This window comes from Athene noctua, chromosome 2 (genome assembly GCF_965140245.1).
Source record: "Athene noctua chromosome 2, bAthNoc1.hap1.1, whole genome shotgun sequence".
Lineage (NCBI taxonomy): Eukaryota > Metazoa > Chordata > Aves > Strigiformes > Strigidae > Athene > Athene noctua.
In genome coordinates this window covers 122,765,652-122,790,783 of record NC_134038.1, presented here as the reverse complement: position 1 = coordinate 122,790,783, position 25,132 = coordinate 122,765,652, and the positions used below count along the sequence as shown (strand labels likewise).

General features: G+C 36.5%; 1 protein-coding gene across 1 annotated transcript in view; it reads left to right on the top strand.

The window, feature by feature from the left end:
• The window catches only part of ARMC3 (armadillo repeat containing 3), a 60,559-nt gene that overhangs the window by 31,457 nt on the left and 3,970 nt on the right, over positions 1 to 25,132 (top strand). Inside the window, exons 12-17 of the mRNA XM_074897972.1 lie at positions 11,991 to 12,240; positions 13,420 to 13,556; positions 17,000 to 17,168; positions 18,007 to 18,107; positions 19,204 to 19,296; positions 24,474 to 24,671. Coding sequence (XP_074754073.1) covers positions 11,991 to 12,240; positions 13,420 to 13,556; positions 17,000 to 17,168; positions 18,007 to 18,107; positions 19,204 to 19,296; positions 24,474 to 24,671 — 948 coding nt within the window. The remainder of the gene's footprint in view (positions 1 to 11,990; positions 12,241 to 13,419; positions 13,557 to 16,999; positions 17,169 to 18,006; positions 18,108 to 19,203; positions 19,297 to 24,473; positions 24,672 to 25,132) is intronic.

Genomic DNA, 25,132 nt, shown 5'->3' with positions numbered 1-25,132 from the left:
CATGTGACTGTATAATTACTTCAAAGCTTCATTTCTAAATCAAAACCATTAATAAGTCATAGAAGGGTCCAAGTGTGACTAGGATCTATAAATGAATATATAGAGTTGAACCCTCAGCTGATACAAATTGGTATAGTTCCAGCTCACTGACTGAGTATCTGGCCTATATTTATTTTACATGCACATAATAGGAAAAAAAATTGTTTGGAGAAAATGCATTCCAGATTGAGTTACCATAATCATATTTCATTCTGGAATATTTTGTGTGTGTCTTGTAAACCACTGAAAATAAGTGTATGTATAATGAAGATGCTGAAATACTTTTATAATAATGTGACTTTGCTGTGTGATTATGTTGACAATATTCTGGTCCCAAATGAGACTAATGAGACTAGTGCCCTTTTATTGGTTATATATTAGATTCTTGATATAAACCCTTCAAGAATATTAAATCATAAAGCTAGTTGTAGCAGGTAGACCTTATGTGGCAAGAACAAAATGGCTACAGTAAAGGGGAAGACGATTTACTATAAATGTTTTCACTTTTTACAGGCTAGCCAGAAATGCAATCTTGTTGAACTCATACACGTGTGTTCTGTCATATTTCATTACATGAGCATTTTTGCATGTATTATATTGATTGAAGGATGTGTACCTTGACTTTTCATTTTGTACAGTATATATTACAGGATGTAGAGTACAAGACTGCTATTTTTGCTGGAGATTTGTGGCTCTTCTTAGGAACATTTGTTCACTAAGCGTTGTCTGCTTTTCATATAATATAGAAAAAAATACAAGTTTTAAAAAAAATGTGTAATTGCGGCTACCACAATAGCTAGCTCATAAGGATAAAGTCTTCCATTGATTAATAACACAAGAACAGCATAGGCAATGGGCAATACTACCCCCCACTAATGTATATTAACCTTGACCTTTAGGTGCTTCCCCACAGCAATGAAAGGCTAGTTCTATACCCCTACCCAATCAATCCTTTGTTTCTCAACTGAGACAGCTAATAAAGGTGTCAAATATGGTGGAGGTTTTGTAATTAGAACACCTGTTCATGATGAACGGGATAGAGACCAGCTTGTCATTTCACACAAGTCCCCAAACAACCACAATTTGGCAAAAATAAATAAATTAATTAATGACTCTGGCCCCCGTAGTATTTTAACCAAAGATCTAGAGCAGAAGTGAACATGAGTCCCATATAAATGGTTTGAGTTTTCACATTTGCTGGAAAACATGGATTTTCAATATGATCTCTACCAGAACACATAAAAATGACTATAAATAACTTCTAAAATATTTCAGCATTTAAGTTTTTGCTGCAGAGCTGATATGTCATGCTTCAGTAACACATAGAAAAAAGTACAGTGGTCAAATGCCTCATTAGTTTACAGATTGACACCCCCAGATGATGCTTTTATCAGAATCTTATTATAAAGTAATGACAGCATTTTAATGCTGCTATATATTGATATTAGGCTAAATAAAAATGAAATAGCATAGTATTCTGCAGTTTAAAATCCCACGTACTTATTCTAACATGATAAAGGAATTATTTTATTATGTTACTATATGTATAACTCTGAAGCCATCCTTGATATATGTGTCAGAATTTGTTTCTGTTGTCTGCTTCTGGGAAGAAAAGAATTATGTTCAGCTGGCTATTTGCATCCACTTCACATTTTTTAATCCAGAACACCAACTTGCTTTATCGAAAACTGTATACAGTTATTTGGACAGCAGAATGCCATTTTAAAGAATCTATGAAATCTGTCTAATTTTGACGTGTCCAAGCAGTGGGAAATGTAGGCAGTCACCTCAATAATGTACATTATGCACAAATTGAAAAATTGCACACAAACAAAGAAACAGCAGTGCCATCTACTGGACAGGAAAAAAAATTATGCTGTGCTATACAACTACAGAACAAACGTTTTACTTCAGCCTCTGCCTATTTTTTCGCATTTAAAGTATAATCAATTATTTTTGCTTTTCATGTATTTAGGATAAGCTAATCATGTTAAATATAAGTATGATATTAGTAAGAAGTAACACACAGAAATAAGATCTCAAGTGTACCACTTAGTCAAACATTAATTTGACCAGCTTTTTTCTTCAGTATTGTCGTAGCACAAATGCCATTTCTAATAGCTGTCTTCATAAATCTGGCAGTGTCTGAATTCTGGATACCTAATGGAGTTACCACTAAAGAAAAACATGTGCTCTGAAATTTAGAGCTTTGTACTGGACATGAAAACTAATTAACAGCCTCAATAATATTTGTCTTAAATTGTTTATTTTAAGTGCAAAATTTATAGCATTCAGTTAGTTTGGTCTGGGGCAAGAAGAAAAGGGATCTTTTTTGTTCAGCTGTACTAAAGGCTGCAGGAAATTGTGGTACATGACAGACTTATGATCTGGCAGAATGTTTCTCCTGGGGTTTATAATTAGGGTTATGTTGCATATTTCTAAGTATTATATCTGGATTTGAGATAGTAAACTAGCATCCCCAAAATTGCAAAGTCATCAAGCTTGATGTTATTTAATTTTCTAATTCTTTAATTCTTCACAGGAATCAGTGGACCTATTTACATTAGCAAAATTATGTCCATATAGGCAGTTACAGGCAGTATCAAAGCATTAGAATGTATGATTTCTCAAATGTATCAAGATTTCCAAGATCTGGGAGTAGATTGGGGATAGGAAGGTAGGTTGAGAACTCATTAGTTATGGGCAGTGCCCAGTGAGGAGAAAGTGAGTTGTTCCCTTGGCTTCAGTGGGTGTTGTGTCTATTTCAAAGTGAAATTCATATACTGATCTAATGACCCAAAATACATGCTCAGTCCATTCCACGTGGATAATGCTCACCTTTAGTAAGAGTCTCTCACCTTCTTAAATGGAAATTTTCAGTCTCCACAGCAAATTTTTATTGTTTTTAAGACAGGTATGGCTGTCAAAGAATTAATTTCAAGAATGTCCAGTTTTCTTACATTTCAAATTTTGTTATTATCTTAGGAAGTAGTGATTATTACCGTTATGTAGTGATATCACTAGGCAGTAATCTTCCCTATTAGAAAACGGGAAACTTAATCATAGCTTTTCTCTTTCTGTAGATGGAATCTAATTTGCATAAATGGATCAATATTGAAGTGTCGGTATTACGTTAATACATTTGCATGAATATATGCATTGATTTATGAGAACAGGAACAACAATTTCTAGTACATGAGAGCTACATTTAAGAACAGAAATAGGTAATAATACATTGCATAGGTTTTGTCTTTTTTATGGTTTAATAGTTCTTTATAACGTAAGTTTGTGTTTCTGAAGAAGGGAATCAACAATAGAATGCCACTAGCTGTATTGTGTAAAGGTAGTGTGTTTTAATACTGACCCCTAGTGACAGAATTGTATTTTTGAGCTCCTGTGCTGCAAGGTAAAGGGATTTTGCTGGGTTTTGTCGTTTGTGGTGTTTTTTTACAGTGGCACCCATTGTGCTGAGCCCTATGCGCATACAAACAGTTAATTCATGCCATGAACAGATTCTTGTTTTGGCTTTCTTGTATGGTATATCCATAGTGTGATGGATATACTTTCTGAAGAAAAAAGACGTGGTCATTACCTAAGAGCTCACAAGCTTTTCCTTACAAGTTACATATTGACTTCCATTGAAAACTGCAAAATGTTCTAGTGAATTTCTTCACTGGCAGAAAAGCTGAATCAAGGCCTAATGTTGGCATGTCATTCAGAAATGAGCTCCCACTATGACTTTAACATCACATCAGATGACTGATGCACAACCCATGGACAGTACCCTAAATCATGCCCTGCTGGCAGATGCAAAATGTTTCGCTCAGCCAGTTGTTGGGTTCTTTCTTAGATTTGTGAAGGTGTGGCTATATGGAAAAGTCCTTCTGTGGACTCAGACACTGTAACTGCATTTTGTTCCCAGTACAGCTCTTATTTCACAAAAAATGTTGTTACACATCTTCCTGTTTTTAAACTCTGTTGCCTACCAGGGGTTATACTGAAGACAGAGACCAATACAGAGCATTCATCTCTATCCAACACAAATCTCACGTCATAGCACCCTAAAGTGCGTGAGAACCTAAGTATATTGAAAACAGTTTCAGACAGAAAACAGAGCACTTCTAAACTGGGATAGTGGTAACTATATAGAAGTTCGACACCTTAAGATACAGCAAAATCGTTTAGGCTGTTTGTACTCTCCTACCTTCAAAGCCTTGCTGTATGATCACTATTTATCTTAGCTGTTGAAGGCTGGAATTTCACTGAGAGCATGTGTGTCGTCACCTGTAACTTCCCATGGCAGATCTCTGTGGGATCAGGTTAAACCTTTTTCTTCCTGGATGGAGACTCCTAAGCCTGGGAGAGAAACTGTGTTTTATATAATGGCATAAGTACAATGATTTCCTTTGAGTGTGTATCTCTACAATGACATTTGGTGCTATTCACTGAGATTCATTATACTTTTTATGAATTAAAAGTGGCAAGGGCTATTTTACATTTGAGTAACTTTCAAACAAATGTATTGGTGCATTTACACGCACATTTTCTTTGTAGTATATTTCTCAATTAATGCAAATTGTTTAAGTATATGTTTTAACATACTGTAGTATAATGTGAAGTTACTTGTTTCAAGTGTGTTTAAGGAAATTGAAGGTTTATGGTTGATCATGCAAACTTAATTCTGTCCTGCTGTGAATTTAACCTGTGCACTGACTGTGGCACATTCTCTAATTGGACTGTCATACACACAAGGGGGTAAAAATAAGCTTTCACAAGTAACTTCAAACCTTTTGTCTTGAAACCTCAGTAATTTTCTCTTAACATAGTAGTATATGTGTACTTTCTCAGAGATTTAATTTTAAGAGAAGAAAACTAAAAGTGTAAGTTTCTCCACTGTGAATCGTTATGAAAGCTTGAGCCTTTAGCAAGGCAGAACAGATTGCTGCCGTTTGAGGTAAAATTCACAGCTGTCCAGAAAAGACTTATCCAGAAGTGAAAGATGGGGTCAAGTTTCACAATCTGAATACTATGTGTAGAGGGACTGACTTGGCACAGCTTTTTTGTCCTTCCTCGGCTTGTGCTTCCGAAGACAGAGAAGAGCCAGTGCCTCCTCAGTCTCTGTGTTCAGACGTTGTTGTGGGGACCCAGCTTTGGCTTTCTCTTTCTTTCCTTACACCTCCATGAAGGCTGCTCTGGCAGTTACTGAATGTTCCCTGTTCTTTTGCTTTTGTAACAATGTAGATTACAGACTCTCATCATTTGTGCTGTGTTACTGGTTTTTGCATGCGCTACTTCTTGGATCAGAAAAAAGAGAGGGGGATAGTGTCTTTTTCATGAGCTTATCCTGGCTGAAGCTATGTGGGATCTTTAAGGGGTGGAAAGGGTTTCTGTTGCTGAATTTCAAGACATTGGTGTAATAGTGGAAGTGTCAGAAATTCTTAATAAAAGTTGCAAATAATATTATGATTGAAAGGCTCAGATATCATGGATAGTTCATTGCCAATGCCACTGTAATATTTTAAATTAGGTATACTACAGTTTTAGAACTAAGATCTATGTAACTTTGTCAGATGAGTTCAATGACAGACATTAGAAGATCTCTATGTATTGCTAAATGAGTCAGGTATTACAGTCTCTGCTAACCCAGACAATTTAAGGTTTTTTTGCTTCCAGACCATGAGGTTTATTGAGTTTTGGGTTTGTTGATGTTTTAACAAGATACTTGTCATTAAAAACCAGGAATAGAGGGTACAGTTCCTGAAATGAAAAATTAATATGGTTTGTTGATATCAATAGTTTTATTGTAGCATAAAGAGGCCCCAAATTGTAGATCAGAGTCTCTTGTTGCTAGTCCCTTACTCAGAATAAACATACTGACATTAATTTCCCTTGTATAGTGAAGAAAACGGAAGTAATATTAGCCTTTAAATAAAATACGAGTGACTATATACAACAGTCAATTGCTTTTGAAAATAATTAAAACACAAAGTGAAATTTTTGGTAAATGCAGAAGACATTTATTAGATGTGATTATTCTGATGGTATAACAAGGCAAATGAAGAATACTAATATATTTAAGGGATAAAAAGGAAGATATTTCTTGATGTTTTTCAAACTTCTAGTTATGATATTCTTTCTCAGTCAGAAATTGCATAATAGAGCTGGATCAAAAATGCCCTGTGTGAAAAAGAAGTCATGCGATTTAACACAGATAGAGTTGATTTTAAGAAATGTGTGTGTAATTAGATGCATAATTCTTATGCATAATTTACATGTAATTATGTATGAAAATGAGATATGCACAGGCACAAATGGCTAGCTAAGCACCTCACACACAATCACAGTAATTTTGCACAGAAATTAAACATGCAGTTGCAAATACATTTGGAAAATGAAGTCCATAAGGAGTCCAGTGGCCTTTGTGAGGAGGAAAAATTTGAATTTTTTCTAAGCAGAAATTGTGTTCAATCCTCAGTCAAAAGAGGGGGGAGGGGAAATAAACAACATAGAAGTGCATAAAAACATAATTTAATATAAACCAGTTTATGTTCAGTTGTGGTAGAAGAAGTAAAACCAAACATACTTCACCATTTTCATGAAGTGTCAATCTCACTAGTGTAAATTAAGCACAATCCAGACTAAACAGTGGGGTGAAGCTGCACCACTGCTCTTCCCCTCCGTCTCCCCTTCATGAGAGGGTGCTTCAGTTAAGGGTTTGGGGCCCAGTCTCGGTGGTTTCTGTCAGCTCTTTGACCACCAATAGTTGCTTTCTCCATTAGGCTAGACCTTCAGGAGGAAAAGCTAGCTGGACCATTCCCTATGCACTAAGTAAATAACCAGTTATCTTTCTTGCCATGGCTAGGAGCCTTGGTCGGGGACCAGAGCTATTATACTTGATATGTGATGCCAACAGAGAGGTGGTTCTTGCCCCAGGGAGCTTATAGTCCTAAAAATATAAGAAAAAAACCCACAGAGTTTTGGTCCAATTTTTACTGATGATTGTTTTCACAACACTTTACTAATGTCTGAGCTTTCCTATTGCACCTCAGACAACTAAAGTAACAAAATATTAAGTTCAGTGAAATTCATATGCATCTCCAAAGTAACTGTTTAAAAAAAGTTTGTACTGTGAAACTTGGTAATGATTTTATTGTCAACTTTTAATTTATTTTTGAAGTAAAACCAGTAAACATTTGTTTTTCTCAGATTCTCAGCATTTATTCTTTGAGCCTTGAGTGATCTTTTAGAGAATTTTCAAGAAAATCTCTTAACTTGTTACAATGTATATTTAAAATTAAATATTTATTTTCTGACCTTTTAATGTCTGCCTTTCCAATGACACTTGAGAAAAATATTTTAGCTATTCTTGGATACAGTAATTTGAATTAAATTGTAATCAGAATTTTACTGTTTCAGTACAGGGCATGGGTAAGTTCATTAGGGTACTTGAACTGTGTATACACTGGTTAAGGTAAATGCCTAATCCTGTTAGGTTAGGCACTCTAATGATCATAACCATGTGCTTATAAATCATAACATTTGAATTATTTTACCTTTAATTTGAGCTTTTTAATTTCTACACCTATCTTGTCTGGTTTTTCTTGTTTGCTTGTGATTCAGTCAGCTAGCTTTCACTTTTCAAAAAACCATGGTGATATTGCAAATGCAACATCCTTTTTTTGCCCCTTGTCATTACCTTCTTTCCTTTTCCCTAATCTTTTCTCTCCATGATTAGGGAAGTTGATGTATTTTGAATCTTTACACAATGTGGAGGAAAAGAGCTGTGGATTTATATAATTTGCTCCTTTTCCAAATCAAAAAGTGTATACTTTTTTTCAGCTAAACCAAGGCTCCCTTCTTCCTTGAGGATGTAGTCCTGTAGTGGGAGCACTGATAAAGTGCACCATCTCAGCAGGATGTGTCTGCAGCAGAGTGTGTTCTGGAGGCAAGGAGAGAGGCTGGTGCTGATCTACATTAAGCAGAGACAGTGCTTCTTCCTCTGACTTTTGTTCCCTTGTAATAAAAAACTACACAGTGCATATCCCTGCCCAAGATGGAAGGGAACAAGGGCCACCATACTTGGATCTTAATGTTGAAGTATTTCAGCCTCTTAAAAATTTAAGCATATTCATTCTTTCAGTTCTCTTCTGAGGTCAGGCACTGCCGTCTCTTTAGCAGATGGGGCTCCATGGCCCAGGGTGACAGTGCAATTTCTGTGTTCTCCAGAGGGCTATGGGGTAGGAGTGAGTTGAACTATGGATTCCCCATTCTTCCTTCTTCCCTCATAACCTCTTCTGCATGCATCTCTGTTACCAGGACACAGCGTTGCCCTCGGGTGTTCATGCCCTCTTATAATCTTATTCTTAAAGGTATTGGTTACCTTCAGCTCTCATTACCTGTTGTTGTCACTTCTAACATGAATTCTTTTTGCCTTGTGATCCATTGTGTTACTTGATTAAACTATACTCATGTAGAAGTAGAGGTAGAATGCAGAATTGAAATAAATATGTATGATCTTCTAAATCAGTGGTTCTCAACCTTTTTGAAGTTGAGTGGCACTTGAGAAAATTGGCTGTGCTCTGTACCTCGCTGAGGTCAGCTCTGAACATAGAAGGAGCTGTCACCTTGCTCTTTTGTTAAGTACTTGTGTACTTGCTGGTTTTATGGAAATTATAGTAAATTTGCTTATAATGTGATTGGCTACGTCACTCAGTTTCATGTATCATCCTGGAATCAATCTGTTAGGGACTATACGTTTATTAGGATTTCCTATGGGAGAATACATGTGTTATTGGGTGAAATCTAGAAATAGTATGTCCTATACGTAGTGCAAAAGTATTGGATATAATTTACGTGTGAGTTGCAGTGATGCATTTCATGAGTAGTGGATCCATAAATCCTGGAATTTCTGTGTATCCATTTTACAGGAAAAACTCTTTGATTTTGGGTAGGTTTTCTTCCCAGATAAGGTATGTATGTATATACTGTGTAATGCTGTAAATCTGATAGCTTATGGATGTGCCTTACTGTCCATGGCTGTGTGCATCTGTGGTGAGTCTCTACCACACTTTGTCAGCAGGTACATCATGTCATTGTTACATGTGCTGTGAATGTGATGTTTTCCAGTAAAGCTGTGATACATATGGTGTATAGCTGATCCTGACATGTGCAATCAGCATGTCCAGGATTTCTTCATATACAGCAACCTGGATAGAGCTACTGCACACCTGAAGCTGGAAATCTGGATAAAATTTTTATGGGGAAGAGAAGACAGAATTAACCAGAGAACCTAGGAATAGTGGCCTTACCTAAGTAAAAAAAAATAACAAACATCCCAAACCAAAACCAAACATAAAACCCCCAAACAAAAACCCCAAACCCAAACAAAATGTTTTGAGCTCTTCTTTATCTGGTCAAGGAGGGAAGGGGAGGGAAGACGCCCAGATAAGGGGAAATCCAACTAATTGAAGACAGTCTGAGCAGTGCAGTGCAGGACATCTGAAAACACGGGATTCACTTCTGAATAGAGACTGAAGTACTTGCTTTAAAGTTACTGGTGCTCCAGGAGGATTAATTAGCCAACACCAGAGTGGCCCTATACTTTATGCTGCACCCAAGCTAATAACCCTACCCACCTTCAGTCCCTGGATTGCTGCCTTTTCTCTGGTTTTCTGAACTGGGAACTGCTGCTTGCCTGCCAGCCTTCCTTATGCCCATGCTCCAGCACTACCTGAGAGATGCCATTGCCTTGTAGCTGAGGCAGAGATCAGGCTAATAAACCCTCTTATCCTCTATGGATTCATTCCAGCTATGCTCAGGAGTATCTGCAACCCCCTCTCTGAAAATCTGGTTTGGAGATACTTGCACTAAGAGGAGTTCCCAGTAAGATCTACATCATGTTGCCCATGTAGTGGGTTTATATGGCATAGGTTGGCATGTATTCTGCTTTCTTTCTTGTTTGTGTAAGAGCATGACTATCAGCATTCCTGAGGTTTCTCGTTTTTATCAATGCCTTGACAGTCTTTGATAGCATAGCTGTTTCTTGTATATGTAATACTTCTAAGCTTGTGTTTATTTTGTAACTGTGAAAATTACCAAAAGGTTAGTTAGATTTTGGTAAGATGCTGTTACAGTAAGATTTTTGCATCCAGATTTCTCTTATTAATGTGTTGACAGAAATTTAGCAAAACTTATAAAAAATGTCCACTCTTCTGTTGTTGAAGGGCTTAGATATGCTTGTATAGAGGTGGGAGAGTTTGTATAGACAAAATGCACTAAAAGAGAGTATAAAAAGCAGTTGCAAGGAAAATTCAAATTGCCATCTGCACATTTCCATTGCTAACAATATTGCCAACTTTTGTTTAACAAACAGATGAGCCCAATGTAAAATTACTAAGAGCAGATAGTAAATTGGACATATGCCTCAAATCATTTGATCAGATTTTATATACAAACTCAGAACAAAGACAATTCAAATTTTATAGTGTACTGGCTTATAATAACATTGGAAAAAATACCACTGAAACAAAAGTAACATGATATAGGCAAAGAAATAAGTTCTTGTCGTTTAGTAGAAAGCAAGGTCAACAAAAATCTTAAGTTATGGACTATCTTATGGCATTTGAAGAATGTAAACTACATTTGTATCAGTAGTTCCATTTGCCTATAGCAAAGAAACAAAAGAATACATAATCAAGTGGTAACCCAGAAACATGCCTTTTCAGATTATTTAGAGCATGATAGTTTCCCCTCAGCCAGGCCAGGTTCTCTCTTCAGGATCTACATCAGTTGTAGTCAGGAGTTTACCATCATCATAAACCATGTCACCAGATGCTTTCAAATATATTCTTTACCCCAGATATTCAATATGAAGTTGACTGGAGTTTTTTTCTTTTAAAAGGCACTGTCCCGATGGGTGCTGGAAGCAGAATAGAAGTGGTAACATGAAGTGCTCATAGGCCAGTTCCTTCTGCTGTGACTAAGATGCAGGCCCATGTGACTATTAGTTTTGCAGCACATCAGATTTAAGTCATTTGCAGATGTGTCTAAAAGTGCAGCTGCCTGCACCTTCTGCTCTCTCCTACCTGTAGCACTTCAACTGTTTTTTTTCTTGGCTGTCCTCTAACCTAAATCTATGAAAAGATCCTTCAAATAGCCGAACAATCTTCCCCAATTTTATCTGCAAACAAGTTGTTTTGCAGGTCTAGCTCAGAACTTGGCCACACCCACATTTGTCAAGCACTGACGATGGGCAGCACCCTTCAGCCACGGCTGCAATGTCTGGGAGCAGAAGGAATATTTAAGCTGGATCTGCTGCTGATAGACTAGTTGATGTGGAACTGTGATGAAGTCACAGCCAGTCCTGAACTCTGTGCTGCTGTGTCTGCTGTACTTCTGCCATCTAAATCAGCTTGTATAAAGCCAGCTCAATAATTTTTATATTGCACTGAACTGCACCATGTCCACCTACTCCTGTAAGAACGGCAGAAACTTGGTGTATTATGTTTGTGCCACCTTGGTATCTGATCACAGAAATTTACAGAGACAGCACAAAGAACAACAATGTGATATTCTGTGCACTATAATCCTCCTCAGAAGTAGTGCTAGAATGATTATGGGGAGAAGTGATAAGAGTCTGCAGAGGCATTTGCCTGGAACTAAAGATACAAAAATGCTGCATCTTTGAAAATATGCAAGATTTAATTCACTTGTTTGAAACCTCAGAAAGAATCCATGTCCTGAAGATGAAAGAATCTAGAAATTTGTGACTTGGTTTGTCTGCTTAGGTTGTGCCTCTTGTACTTCACAAGTCATATATATAAATGACATCTATAAATATATATTAAAAAAAATCTTGAAATGTAATACTAATTTAATTGGTAAATACAGCACATAAGAAGAAAAAATGGTCCTAAAATAACAAAGATTTTTTTTCTCCTTCATTTTGTTAGTGCTGTTGCTGAGGCTGAAGGAATTGAGCCATTAGTAAATACCTTGAATTCTCAGAGAGATGGAGCCATTGCTAATGCTGCCACAGTGCTAACAAATCTGGCCGTGCAACAGCCATTCCGTGTAAATATCCAAAGCTGTGGTATTATGGGTGTGCTTGAAGAACCATTGCGCTCAACCAACAGCCAAGTACAAAGCAAAGCAGCATTTGCCGTGGCTACCTTTGGTTGTGATGCTGATGCAAGAACTGAGGTAAAACTACTTTTTGAGGTTGTGATGATTTGTAACATTTCTGTATCTTGAGGCTGGCATTATGTAAAATCTTTGTATTTTGTTGTCCAAAAAGTCCGGGGGCTTCTAGATTGTAACTAATCTGTCACTTTCGTCATAGGCGTGTTCAGCTGAATTTAGCTCAGTTTGTCATGAGAACTTGGAAGGGGTTTCTTTAATTTGTATTTTTACTGCTGTATTCGCTTGCACCAAATTAATGTTTTATACAGCTTTCCAGTGGCTTCAGTGAGCTTTAACCAGGGCTATACCTTAATCACCATGTTTATGAGCATTAGACATGAAAGGTTTTTTTCAGTTGCAGCTGTCAGCTGACCTTTGAAGATGAGAATTTCTGTCCTCTGTATGCTCTCTCAGTGTTGTTCTGTTGCCACTTTCAAGGCCTGAACAGCAATATCTGACCTTGATTAATAAGATACTGGATGTGCGTGGAGTAAATGTAATTCAGAGAAAACTCAAAATGTAATTAATCCCTTGATCAATGGCATCCAGCAAGTTGAACGTTTTGCTGTTTATCAATGGTCATACTATTTTCTTTTCATAAATAAGGATGATGCTATGTGCATTCATAGATCATAAGCTGGGGTTTTCTCATGGGTCAAGGCTGTTAATTAGGACATGAATAAGGGACATAGATAATTAATCTACCTCTTTCAGTGTCCTTAAAATGTCTTTCTCTTCAAAAATCCAAATGAGCAATATTTCCTCCAGCATGTATAGGAAAGATACTGTAGCACACAAGAGAATAGGATGTTAATAAGATTGTCATACACACAATACAATACAAATTCAAATATATTGTGATGTAAATTAGTTGCTAGGAGGCAAGAGAACACAGAAAAAGCTGTGTAACTCTCTGTGGCAGTCTTGGGTTGCATAGTCTCTTCAGTTTCCACACCGCAATCTAATAACTGTAAAGCAAGGCAGAGCCAGAAGGGATCTGTGCCTTGTACCACTCTGAAGCTTGCTTCGGCTCCAGCCTATGCAGCGTTCACAGAAACACAGAATCCCCATAAATGGCCTTTCTACCAGCCCAGCATAGCTTGTCTACAAGGCTTGAATGTTTCAGAAGGTGAAATTCACCGGCTGTTCTTGCTGGGATAGATGAAATATGTAAGTGGCAATGTCTTCGTTTTGTTATAGTTGAGAAATGCAGGTGGACTGGGACCACTCGTTGAATTACTGCGTTCTAAGAATGAAGAAGTCAGAAGAAATGCCTGTTGGGCTGTTATGGTCTGTGCAAGCGATGAACTAACTGCTGTTGAACTATGCAGGCTAGGGTGAGTAGAAATTGTATTAAGGAACAGAAGGAAGATTTTGGTAGGAGAACTCTATTATAAAGTCAATCTTTATTTATTTATAGCAGAATAGCAAAATGAAGCTATAATTTTTGGTAAGCAGAAGCTACTTTTGCACCACAGATGTTACAGATGCAATGGTATTGATTTTAAGTAACGGAAGTCTTAAGAAAAAAATGTAAGCCTGAAGAGAGGAATGTCTGGAATTATAAAAACATTTATTGTTTCTGTGACTGAATTAAGCCTTATATTGAAGATGTATTTGTATCAATCAAAATTAGGGACTACAGTGCTCCATACATATGAAACCAAAATTAAGGTTTCAGGCTAAGTTCAATACACAGTAAATTGTACTTACAACACACAGACTAAATTTGATTTACAAGCTCTGGTTAACTGCAAGTGTGCTGGAGTGTCATGTAAAAGAGACTCTATTTTATTTCTTCTTAAAAACTCCAAGTTCCATATATTAATATCTTAATTACAAAAGCTGTTTTGAGATACAAGAATTACTACACAGGGCTCCTTATACAGGGTGACTCTTTTAGTTATTGTTAAATTAAAATATATGTAATTGTCCTGCTCCCTCTGCTGGACACTTCTCCAATTACTGCACAGATACTTAAAATCCATCTATGAGGGGATTCTGCAGAGTGAGAATCTCAGAAATTTAGGTCAGCAGGGGACCTCGAAGGTGATGTTATCCATCTGCCCACTGTATGACTGAATCAGGTATACTGACATATTTTTTCTTGTTCCGTGTAAATACCAATTCTGAGGGGGTTTCACAACTTTCAGAGGTAACTTGTTCCAGCACTGGAGTATCCTTAAAAAGGGGTTTCTGAGTTCTAAATATTCATTACAGCAAATCAATCCAGCTACATGTTGTCCTACATTCAGTGGGACCGAATAACCACCTTTTTATAGCAATTTCTTGAATTTTCTCACATTCCCTGTCCCTTTCATTTTTTTTTTAATGACTAAGTAAAAATTTTAAACTTCTTTTTGTTTGAAAACTTGTATCATTTTGTCACACATCTATGAATTTCTCTCATTTATTTATGCCATTTTGAAGTGCCATCTCCCAGCCTGAATGAGGTACTTCAGCTGAGGTCATACCACCATCAAATAAAGCTACCACCATCAAATAAATCTCAGTAATTATTTTATATATCTTGCTTATAGCACTGTTGGTTTTTAATCCCTTCTTTGTGACAGTATCAGAGTAGGATGCTAATTTATGTGTCCTTCCAGTTTGACATCATATTATTGATAATAATACATTAAGCATAGTTTTCAACCAGTCAGGCACTATTTCATATTATTTCCATGTAGATTATATTTCCCTGACTTGCTCATGAGTATTCAAGTAGGAATATGTGAAGAGACTTATTAAAGCCAAAACATATCTCAAAGTCAACTTGCATCTCACATGCCTATACATTAAGTCAGTTACCCTATCACAGAAAGGATTAGATTGTCTTTACGTGATTTATTCTTGACAAATATATAATGGCTATTTCTTATCCCTTGTTGCGTGTAAACTGATTGTTTAATAATTTGATATTGTATTCTTTGGACACTGAAATTTGGCTGAATGATCTCTGTTACAATTTTCTTGTTCTTCGTTTTTCAAATCTAGATACTATCTTTGCCCTTCTCCACTCTCCTGGCACCTAGCCTGTCCTCCCTGAATTTTCAAATACAATTATAAATAGTTCAGAGGTCGTTTTTGCCAATTCATAGAGTAATATGAGGTATGTGTCCTCAGGGACTGTTAACTCTGTCTCCTCAAACTTATTCTAGACATGTTAAGCCTACTGTTTCTACCTCCTTGTTAATATTACTGCCAGGCATCTGCTTGCAACCTTTTTATGAAAACTGAAGCAAAAAAGGCATCAAACACTTCAGTCTTTTCTGTGCCATCTGTTATAAGTTTTCTTTCCACATTGAGTAATAGGCCTACATTTTCCTCTCTGACTTGCAGCATATGAAACATTTATTTTTGTTTCAGTCCCTGAATAATTGTGTCTCACTTTGCCTGTGCGTCTTTTGGGTTTGTCCCTTAATTTTTGTTTTCTGTTAGAAGTGTCAGTGTCTCCACTTCTGTATGAGTCCTTTTTTGGTTTTCAGGTCTTCATAGGATTTTTGGTGCAGCCGTATTTGTCCGTTATTGACTTGTCTTTCCTCCAGATATCGTGCCTGTAATGTCATCTGGTTTAGACACTGCTGTATACATTAGCCTTTCCTTATTCATTTTCTACTTTAAAATTCTTCCCTGCATTACTTGCTGGTTACCTGACTTTGTTGCAGTGTGCTCTATGACAAATAGCCTGTACTGCTCTTCTACTATTTTCTCCCATTGCTGTCTTCTAAAAGAGAAGGTTGTAATTTGCCTTGCCTGAAAAACTTATTCTCTGGAATTCATCTGACTTATATTCAGATGTCTACATTGTAAATGTCCACAGCTGAGGCTCCTTGTTCACAGAGAGAAACGGGCAGTCTAAACGTGGAGTTCATTTTATAAATATATATATATAAAAATTGATTCCTTAGGATATGAAGAATGTCTGCATGTGTGTATAGACACACAGAGATATAATTCTGAATATGTACACACACATACATATGAATATATCACCCTCTTTTTTTCATTTTTTTTCATTCCTAAACAGTTCCAAAATTGCAGTATGCTATGTTCTCCTGATTCAGCTTCCTTTGTCTTCTTACTGAGCTTTTCCTAAGTTTTTCAGGTCAGAAGTCATCAGTATGTGGGTTTCAGCACCAGAAACAGGTTAAGAAATGAATTCTTGTCCTCCTGTGGCCTCACATGACTGTTTCTACCTCCATGCTGCAAAAATCCTGCCATCCTGGTGGTGCTGACACAACTGCTTGTGTTTCCATGCTCATCTGTATTTAGCAAATCTCTGCCAACTACGCCTTACCCAAACACAGTTAACAGTCCTAAATTAGAGGATTCACACATTGCGTAATGCACAACTGGAATTTGCAAATTGCATTGCAAATCGGGCAGAGAGAGAGAGAGGTTCCCTAAACTGTGTCATATAGTCAGCTCTGAACATTATTCCTTTCACTCTACTTTTACATCCTTCTTATTCTCAAGTTCTCTGTGGTGCCTAACATCCTTCTGAAAAAAGGTTGTGGCATCGTGTCTGCATTTCTTTATGTAACAGTTTAACTGCCGAAAGGAATTGCTTTTGCTTTTGAGCACTGCAAGGTGTTTTCTTCCCTAGAGAAAGAATTCTGTGCAGCACAGCCAGCTCCTTGCTGGCCCAGAGGGCACAAGGCTAGCACTTGAAAATGAATCTGCCTTGGCCTTGGCAATGCTGAAAACTAACATGAACTGTATAATAACAATTAATTGGTATTTAATGATTAATTAGCCTTTGTATTTTATTTAACAGTGCTTTAGACATCCTAGAAGAAATTAATCTCTCAACAGGGTGCAAAAATAACTTTAGTGAAGCTGCTCTAGAAAAGCTACTTGATAACAATCTTTCCCAAAAATACAGCCAGATGGGATATTTATCATCAAGTAATATGATTACTGATGGATTCTATGATTGTGGTCAGGTAAGCTACTTTAAATAAATTAGTCTGCTTAGTAAAATTTGCTTCTTGGTTTAGAAAAAGCCAGAATCTGGCTACATAAAGTACTTCAATTTCTTTTCCTGAAGTTTCCCAGATTTTATACTAATGTCTTTCAATTATCTTTCTTCATGGATGCAATCTTATCATCTTCATGCTATCCCCCAGTTGCGATCCTCTTCCCAATCCTGTGTAAGCTGTGCAGACCTAGTTCCTTTCCAGATCCTTTCTCAGACCTTAGTTCTTCTGGTCTCTTTCCCTGCAGTATACTTAATACTAACCTGACCTGTTTGTTTATTTACATAAAGAAGTAAAGAGTTCATATTTTCACCTTGGTCATGACCCTTTCTCTCATAAAGTAGTGTTTATATATAAAGACTGACTCCAGTACCACTTGTTAGTGCTGTGTTCAGTTTAAATCCAATGAGGACTTTTCAAAATGCCCAAATGAATTAGAAATACCAGTCTGACTGAAAATCAGTGAAATACCTGCTCCTAAAGCACATGGTTGCTTTTGAAAATTCCATCCTATATGGTAAAGCCTTCAGAGGCAGGAACATTTCCTTATTCTAAAGCTGTTTGGAATGACATAGTAACAATAACTACAAGATAAATTATTTATAAACAATCTTTTTAAGAAAATTGATGAAGAAAATGCAAATGAAGAAAACAACTGCACATATTTTGAATGGCTCTGTAAATTCTTATGTAAATCTTTTAAAGATTAGGAATTTTAAATTGCTCTTTAGATATCTTTAAATTTTTTTTCTCTTAATCTTTAACTGAACAGAACACCTTATCTGTTATGCTAATATTCTTGTAGATAAAGCCTGGAGTGAAATTTTTATCTTTGGAGGAATTGAGTATGCAAAACCTTACTGACCGTCGGGCCATAATCTTCATTAATGCTAAACCACAAGAAGAGTGAGTCATGTTTGATCTACTAGCATTTTTTCCAATAGCTCATCTTTTCCATCACTTCCACTGTTTCCAGTACAAACTACATAGTATAGATATATATATATACGCATATATAAAATAGAGAGGTCTGTTTTAATCCCAGCACAGTGCTTCATGTCCTAGAAGGCGAGAGATTTGTATTTGGTAAAATAATTTGGAAAATAACTCTTTTTTTCCCCTCTAGACATAGAAGATTTATCCAACTGAGTTGCTTTTTTAAACTTAGCCATTAAACATTCATTTAACACCCTTTGATTCCTGATGGCAGGAGACCCAGTATTTTATTAGTTATAACAAAGCTTGTCATCTGCAATAATAATTATGTCATCTAAGATGAATGTCAACATGCAATAATGAAACCTATGATTTGATTATCTTCTTGTACAGACAAATGCATGGAATATTAAGCACAACATCCCAAGATGCAGGACAAAGCCAAGCATCAAGCTTTCAGGCTTGATAAAGAACCTGTGTCCATTTCTTCTCTGTTTAAGTTGAAACCAGCCTAACAAATCTTCTTAGATTTGAATGCAGGAAGTTGGTCTTGGGCTTGTTTAACTCAGAGTCATTTCCTGTAAACACTCTCACAGATCAAAGAATGCCCTACCAATATTTTGCAAGTCCAAAACCTTCTTCTCTGTCAACACATCACATATTTGGTTTACAGTATCATTAGCTTCCCTTTTAAGCTTGTATATGACACTGTAAAGATGTCTGAGGATATCTATGACAAATTAAACTTACATACTCTTTGTTGATCCCTAGAGTTGTCTTTAACTATCAGGTTTTCTTTCTTTGACTTTGATACAGCTTCTTGCCTTTGCACCTTGGCAGCAGTCTTATTCCCCAGTTACTTTTGTGTCCATCATTTGGTATTCCATACATAATTTTTGATCCCTAAATCAATATCTGGTTTATTAGTGGTTATGTTATTTCTTCCACTTATATACTCCCTATGAATTTATTTACTGTTCTTTAAAATCAGAACTCCATTTTCATAGCTTAACATGCAAATGCTAATTCTGCAAATAACATGCAAAAATATCTTATTCCATTTCAGTCTTACAGTAGAGAAGGAGGCACAAGATTCATCTTATGAACAGACTATCTTGTCACCTTCTATTTCAAGAAAAAGCAATAGAGAAAAAGCAAGGTATGGTTTTAAGATTTACTATTTGTCAATGTTCTGTTATTGCTCTAACATTAGAAATAGAATTCTGACTGAAAATGATCATAAACAGTTTCCTAAGAGAGTACAAATTCTCAAATACAATGTTAAATATGGTTTCGAAGTCTTTCTTTCACCTCCTAATTGCAGTAATCTTCCTTCTGTCTACCTTAGCAATTATTCGTCCTCCCTCCCCATGCTGTATTTGAACATCTCCTATTTACTTGGCTGCTTTTCCTTTCAATATCCCTTGGAGGCAGTGAAATACTGTTATTTTACAGCTTGACAACCAAGACACAGGGAATTTAGGGTAGAAGTTCTTTCTCAATTTAGAACCTAGACCCACGAAAAGTTCCTATGCTGCCTACGTGCATCCTTATTTCTAGATTAAATTTCTTCCAGTGAAATTCCATAGATGACTAAAAGCTGAGAAGGGTGTGCTCAGAACTGTCCCAGTTTTGACAGCAACAAGCCTAAAAATGCTTTGCTCTGGCAGAGCTCCCTCTGATCCATACAGTAGATACAGTCCTGCAGTCCTTTCTATGGCACTGATCTGGTGGGCATGTCCGCTCATACCAAATAGCTCAGAACCTCTAACCTTGCAGTGGGACATTAATTTCTTTTACAGAAAGAGGATTTGAGCTTGTCCTTCCCACATGCAGATAACTGATCACAAAATATTGGGGGTTTAGCAATCTCTTTCTGGTTTGTTGTAGCTGTTCACTAATGATGAGGCATAATGAACAGAGCTTTCTACGCAGCTGTTAGGGCACTTATCTGAGAGCATACAGACCAAAGTTCTAGTCCTGTCTTGATGACTTTTAATATAAAATACTTAACCCTTATTTTGTTCCTGTGGAAGGAAACTGAACCACAGTCCCCAGCTGTGCTTCACATGAAACAGCAGCACGATCGTGACCACAACAGTGCCCTTCAGAGAAGGCAGGTGTACGTGCCTAATTCCAGGGAAATGCTCAGGATTCCAAAACTGGTCCAAGTAGAGCCTCCTTGCCATCAGTGGGATGGTATCTAGTCCTTCATAGGAACGTGATGTAAAACCTGCAACTCTCCTTGGCTTTTCTGTTAGCTACCTTAGTGAGCTGACCATTTTTCATGCTGGCTTCTGTGGGGCCCAATCCTGACTTCCTAATCTTCCTTGTTTTAGGGTATAAAGAGCCTTGGCCATGCCTCGGGGCTGTGAATTCTAGTCAGTGGGGGGCACTGCAAAATGCTAAGTACTGCAGGACTGGAAAAAAAAAGGAGAGATGGTGTGCCTGTTGTAGGAACTGAAGTACTATGTTTGCAATTTTTATCTTGGAGCTCATTTGTGAACTGTGAAACGCTACTGTCTTTACAGACATTTTATTGATAGAGATAATGGTTGATTTCTTAGACCGATTATATATTTCTGTGTATGTATATACCTGTGCTTGAGTGATGAAATCTGCAGTATTTGGAACTTGCTTTGTGATCTCAGTAGTTCAATGGTATCTCCAGTGGAGGAAAAGCAGGAGTTATCTGGACAATGGTGTTCGCTCAGCAAAAGCAGCACTAGTGAAAAAGGCTTAAGGTATTATACTTTGAATTATATGTGTATCTGTTTGTTTAGAACTGACATGCAGGTTGTTGACAGACAATAGCTGAGGTTCTGACTTAAATCAGGACCCAAATTGTGAGATTAGTCTGTTCAAAAGTTATTGACTTACAAGGCAGACATTTACATTTGACTAGTTATTTGGAGTGCAAGCACTTCTGGAGTTCAGGTTCAATCATTTCATAGTACATAGCCAAAATGGATCATATGAATTGCATTGTGGAAGGTTCCTGTTTCAGGATGCAGAAGAGTAGATACTGCATCTTGAGTGTCTTACCAGGCCTCTTCCAGCTTCTGTTCATTTAGAAGGTCCTCCTGATGCCCAGCATGCTCTGGGCACCCACCACGCATATGCCAGTTTACTCAAAGGGAGAAGGAAGGAAGGGGAGATACTGAGCCCCAGTTATGATTTCTCTGCGCCAGTGGGGGATTCCTTCATCTCAAAAGATGCTTTAGAGCCATAGACAGTTTTGCATAGTTTCAAGCAGCTGTGCAGAGCTCAGAGACCTGTTCTGACAAGATACTGTGTTTGTTTATTACAGTGTGAGATGAGGGTACCCTTGGATAGTTGCTTTTTAATGTAATTTATGTCAATTACATAGTAAATGACTGCTCTGTTAGCAACCATAACTCTTTTGGAAAGCAAAAAATTTTCTTTAGGAAAAACCAAATACCTGGCTCAATCTCTCATAGTAAACTTGCAGGAATACAAAGACTTCTTTCTTCAAGTATGAAATAATTGCTTTTGAATGTCATGATCAAGTTGTATGATTTATAACCCCATTGTCATTCATTCTGAATCCATAATTCATACATCATTATTATTATTATTAATTTGTGAGATATATGGGAGTTACTTGAAGGTCAGTAGCTGACTCCAAGTCTCAAACATGCTTAGACTATTTCCTACATATTTTTTCCTTTGATCATATGTTTCTGTTCATTATTTTGCAAAGTACTACTGAGCACAGTTTAAAGCCATTGTTTTGAAAAAGTGATACTACTTTATATAAACCAAAGTTGAAAGCTAAGAGAAAGGACAGTTGTAATTGTCTGCTGGAATTGTTTGAATTAGATGTAGAGGAAGTGCCAAGTTGATAGTTTGACATGTATTTGTATAGACAGATAGCAACATTTTTGATCAAACAGTTGTGTATCTGATGCACACATTGACTGGGCTAAAAGATTATACTTAATGTAGGCTGATAAATTTGCATTTATTCCATGATATGTTCCAGTACAGCATTTAAGGAAATACTTTCCAATGCTCATTTACTCCTTTTCTAAAGACAGCCAAGGCAGATATGCAAAAAAGGAAAGAAATAGGTGTCATGGTTGTCTTTTGGTGGTAGAGTATTTTATTGACTGCCACCTTCATCACACTGACTTTCTGGTGACCCACTGGACTTTTGTACTGAAGTTGCAAGAAGAATCAGAAACAGCTTGGAGACTATTAACTGACATAAGTTCTCTTTTGCAATATTCCTCTCCATTTGCACAAGATTGTCTCATGAGTAATAAGACAGCTTTGGGAAAAGGGAGTGATTTTTTTTCCAATGTCATAATTCCCACTGGTAAATAAAACAGGGATTTTTTTAAAAGGACAGGAAAAAGATAGTAGAAGTCTAGTGTAATGGTTACTGGTTATTTTACATCACTGAGCTGTAAGACAGCACCTCCACAGTTCCTTATGAGGTGAGTATTAGACAGATAATGATGAGCTGAAGACTTCAGGAGTAAGGTAGAGACAGATGTGGAAGACAACCTTAAAGCAGCCATTCCACCAAGGAATAGAACATAGTTATACCTGAGAGAAACAGCAGCAAAAAAACCCCAAACTGATCGCTGTTCAAACCCATTCCTCTCAGGTGTTTTCTTCCTGAAAACTGGAAAGAAGGAGAATAAGAACGATTCAAGAGTCATTTGAGTAGATTTTCATAGTACATTTTCATAGGGAAAAGTACTGGGAGGATAGAAGGGAAGAGCAGGGGACAAAGAAAGAAAATGGTCAAGGAACAAGAATTATACCATTTGTAGAAGTTGTTGTTTTGAAAACCTCCTAAGTCAGACACCAGAGAGGTGGAAATAATACAGAGCTTTTAAACAGTGTATTCTTATCCATAATGTGTAAGTGTATAAATGGAGAAGCGCAACTGTTTAATCTAGCATTAGAAGGTTCTCTGGCTATAGTTAGAGTCAAATTAGATAATGAAAACTGTTTTATCTGCTTTTTTCAAGTATAAGTGCAATTAATAACCAGAACCATTTATTTAAGAATGTGTTGAATTTTCTATAATTTTAAGATTAAATCTTAATTGGTTATCCTTCTAAAATAATGTGCTTTATCAAACCTATGAAAAGGGCTTTTTGTGAATATGATAAATCTCAATAGGTAAAATAAAAGTTTGCAAAGTATTCTGAAGACAAATTGCTTGAATTAGACTACTGGTAATGGTATATGCCCTTCTGCTTTGTCCAGCAGCTCCTATGTTAAGACTGCTGCTCACTGTAAAAATTTTAAGAATAATTTGAGGAGCATACAATAATGATAGTGTGCCCTGGAGCCATATACTCTAATAGTCCTTTATTTCTTTTTTTGTTCCTTCCAAGAATGCCAGAAGTATTATGGATTTTTAAAAATAAACCAGAACTCTTAAACAAAGGAAAGAAATTTTGTAATATTTCACGGTAGAATTATTCAGGCCCTATGCTGAAAAAAGACATAATGCTTACAAAAAAAAGTTCTGTGTGTTCCCACGAATGAAAAATCCTAATCTGTCTGATTGTATACATCTTAATGATATCCCTGGTGAGATACTGATTTTATAGTTGCTACATAACTTGTGAAAGGCACAGTATTCAGTCTAAGAAGAACAAGAATTTCATTTATACTTCTGCTAGGTGCTTATGATGCCTGTTCAGGATCATAGTCATTTTTCAAATCCTGAGCGTTAGTGAAATACATAGCATGTACAATGAAAAAAGTCAGCAAAAACACAGACTTATAAAATCTTCATCTGACAAGCCATGTTGTAGTTTGCACAATGCTTGAAGTCCATGGATTTGCAACCACAGAGACTACCGCTTGGCATGTCCTATCCAGATTTCAGCCATGCTTTTGATCCCATTTGTTCCTTTATTTGAAGTCCAAATTTCTATCGAGTTAAAACTCATTGGAGTTCATGATTTTTAGTTCATAGCCATATGGAACCAAACCATAACTGTCTAAAAAATGTTTCCTATATGTACATAGGTGTCTTCTCCCCTAGATAATCCATATATAGGAAAGGTATATCAGAGCCATAGACAAAAATAAAATGAGAATTTACAGCAATATTAACACAAAGCTACTGACATTTGGTTCCTAACCATCTCCTGCAGGCATGCTCCACAAGTGTTCTCTACAGCTTTGTAGATTTTGGAGTATTCATTATCAAGAGAAAAGATTTCTCCTACCTTCCCCCCACCCCCAAATCAATTTGTGTAAAATGTTCTGTTGGAGACTATATTTGAATTTGGACTTTAGATATTACAGTATTTTAAATGTGTATATTGTTTTCTTTGTAAGAAAAGGGAAGGGGAAAAAAGAAGAAGAAAAATCAAAAGAAGTTACTCAGATTACATCTAAAGTCCAGGATGAAATAAATCTAGAAAATTCACATTGGCTACCACCACCTGACTTGATTTTACTGGATTACATTAACGATGCTTCCAAAACAATTCTACCTCTAATGACTACCCGGGAACAGGTTATGGCTCTTGCACAGTGAGTACCAAATTATATTTCCATAAATAATGTAAGTTGAATTCATAAAATAACTGTTTTCTCATCCAAGGACAACTTTTCTAGATTTGTTATTTTTCCCATCCTTAATTGGAATCCAAGTCTGCTTTGGTCCAGAATTTTGACATAATTTTAGAATTTAAGCTTCTTGTTTCTAATTTTATTGTAATTAGTTTAATTTTTTTAAAAATAAGATATAAACATTTCTCATTTTGAAAATATATGGACAATTTCAGTGTTTTTTTCACACTGATATATCTGTACTGATCCTTTTCAATGAACACATCAGCTGCATATGGCATCTATATCATCAAGGAGCAGGAGAGACCCAGCTGCTGCAGAGCCTAAATGCACAAGCTAAAACTCCAACCTAATAGTTGAGACTGTTGCAACTTTGATGTATCGTGTCTGTTCTTACAATCTTTCTTGCCTAGTTGGTTTAG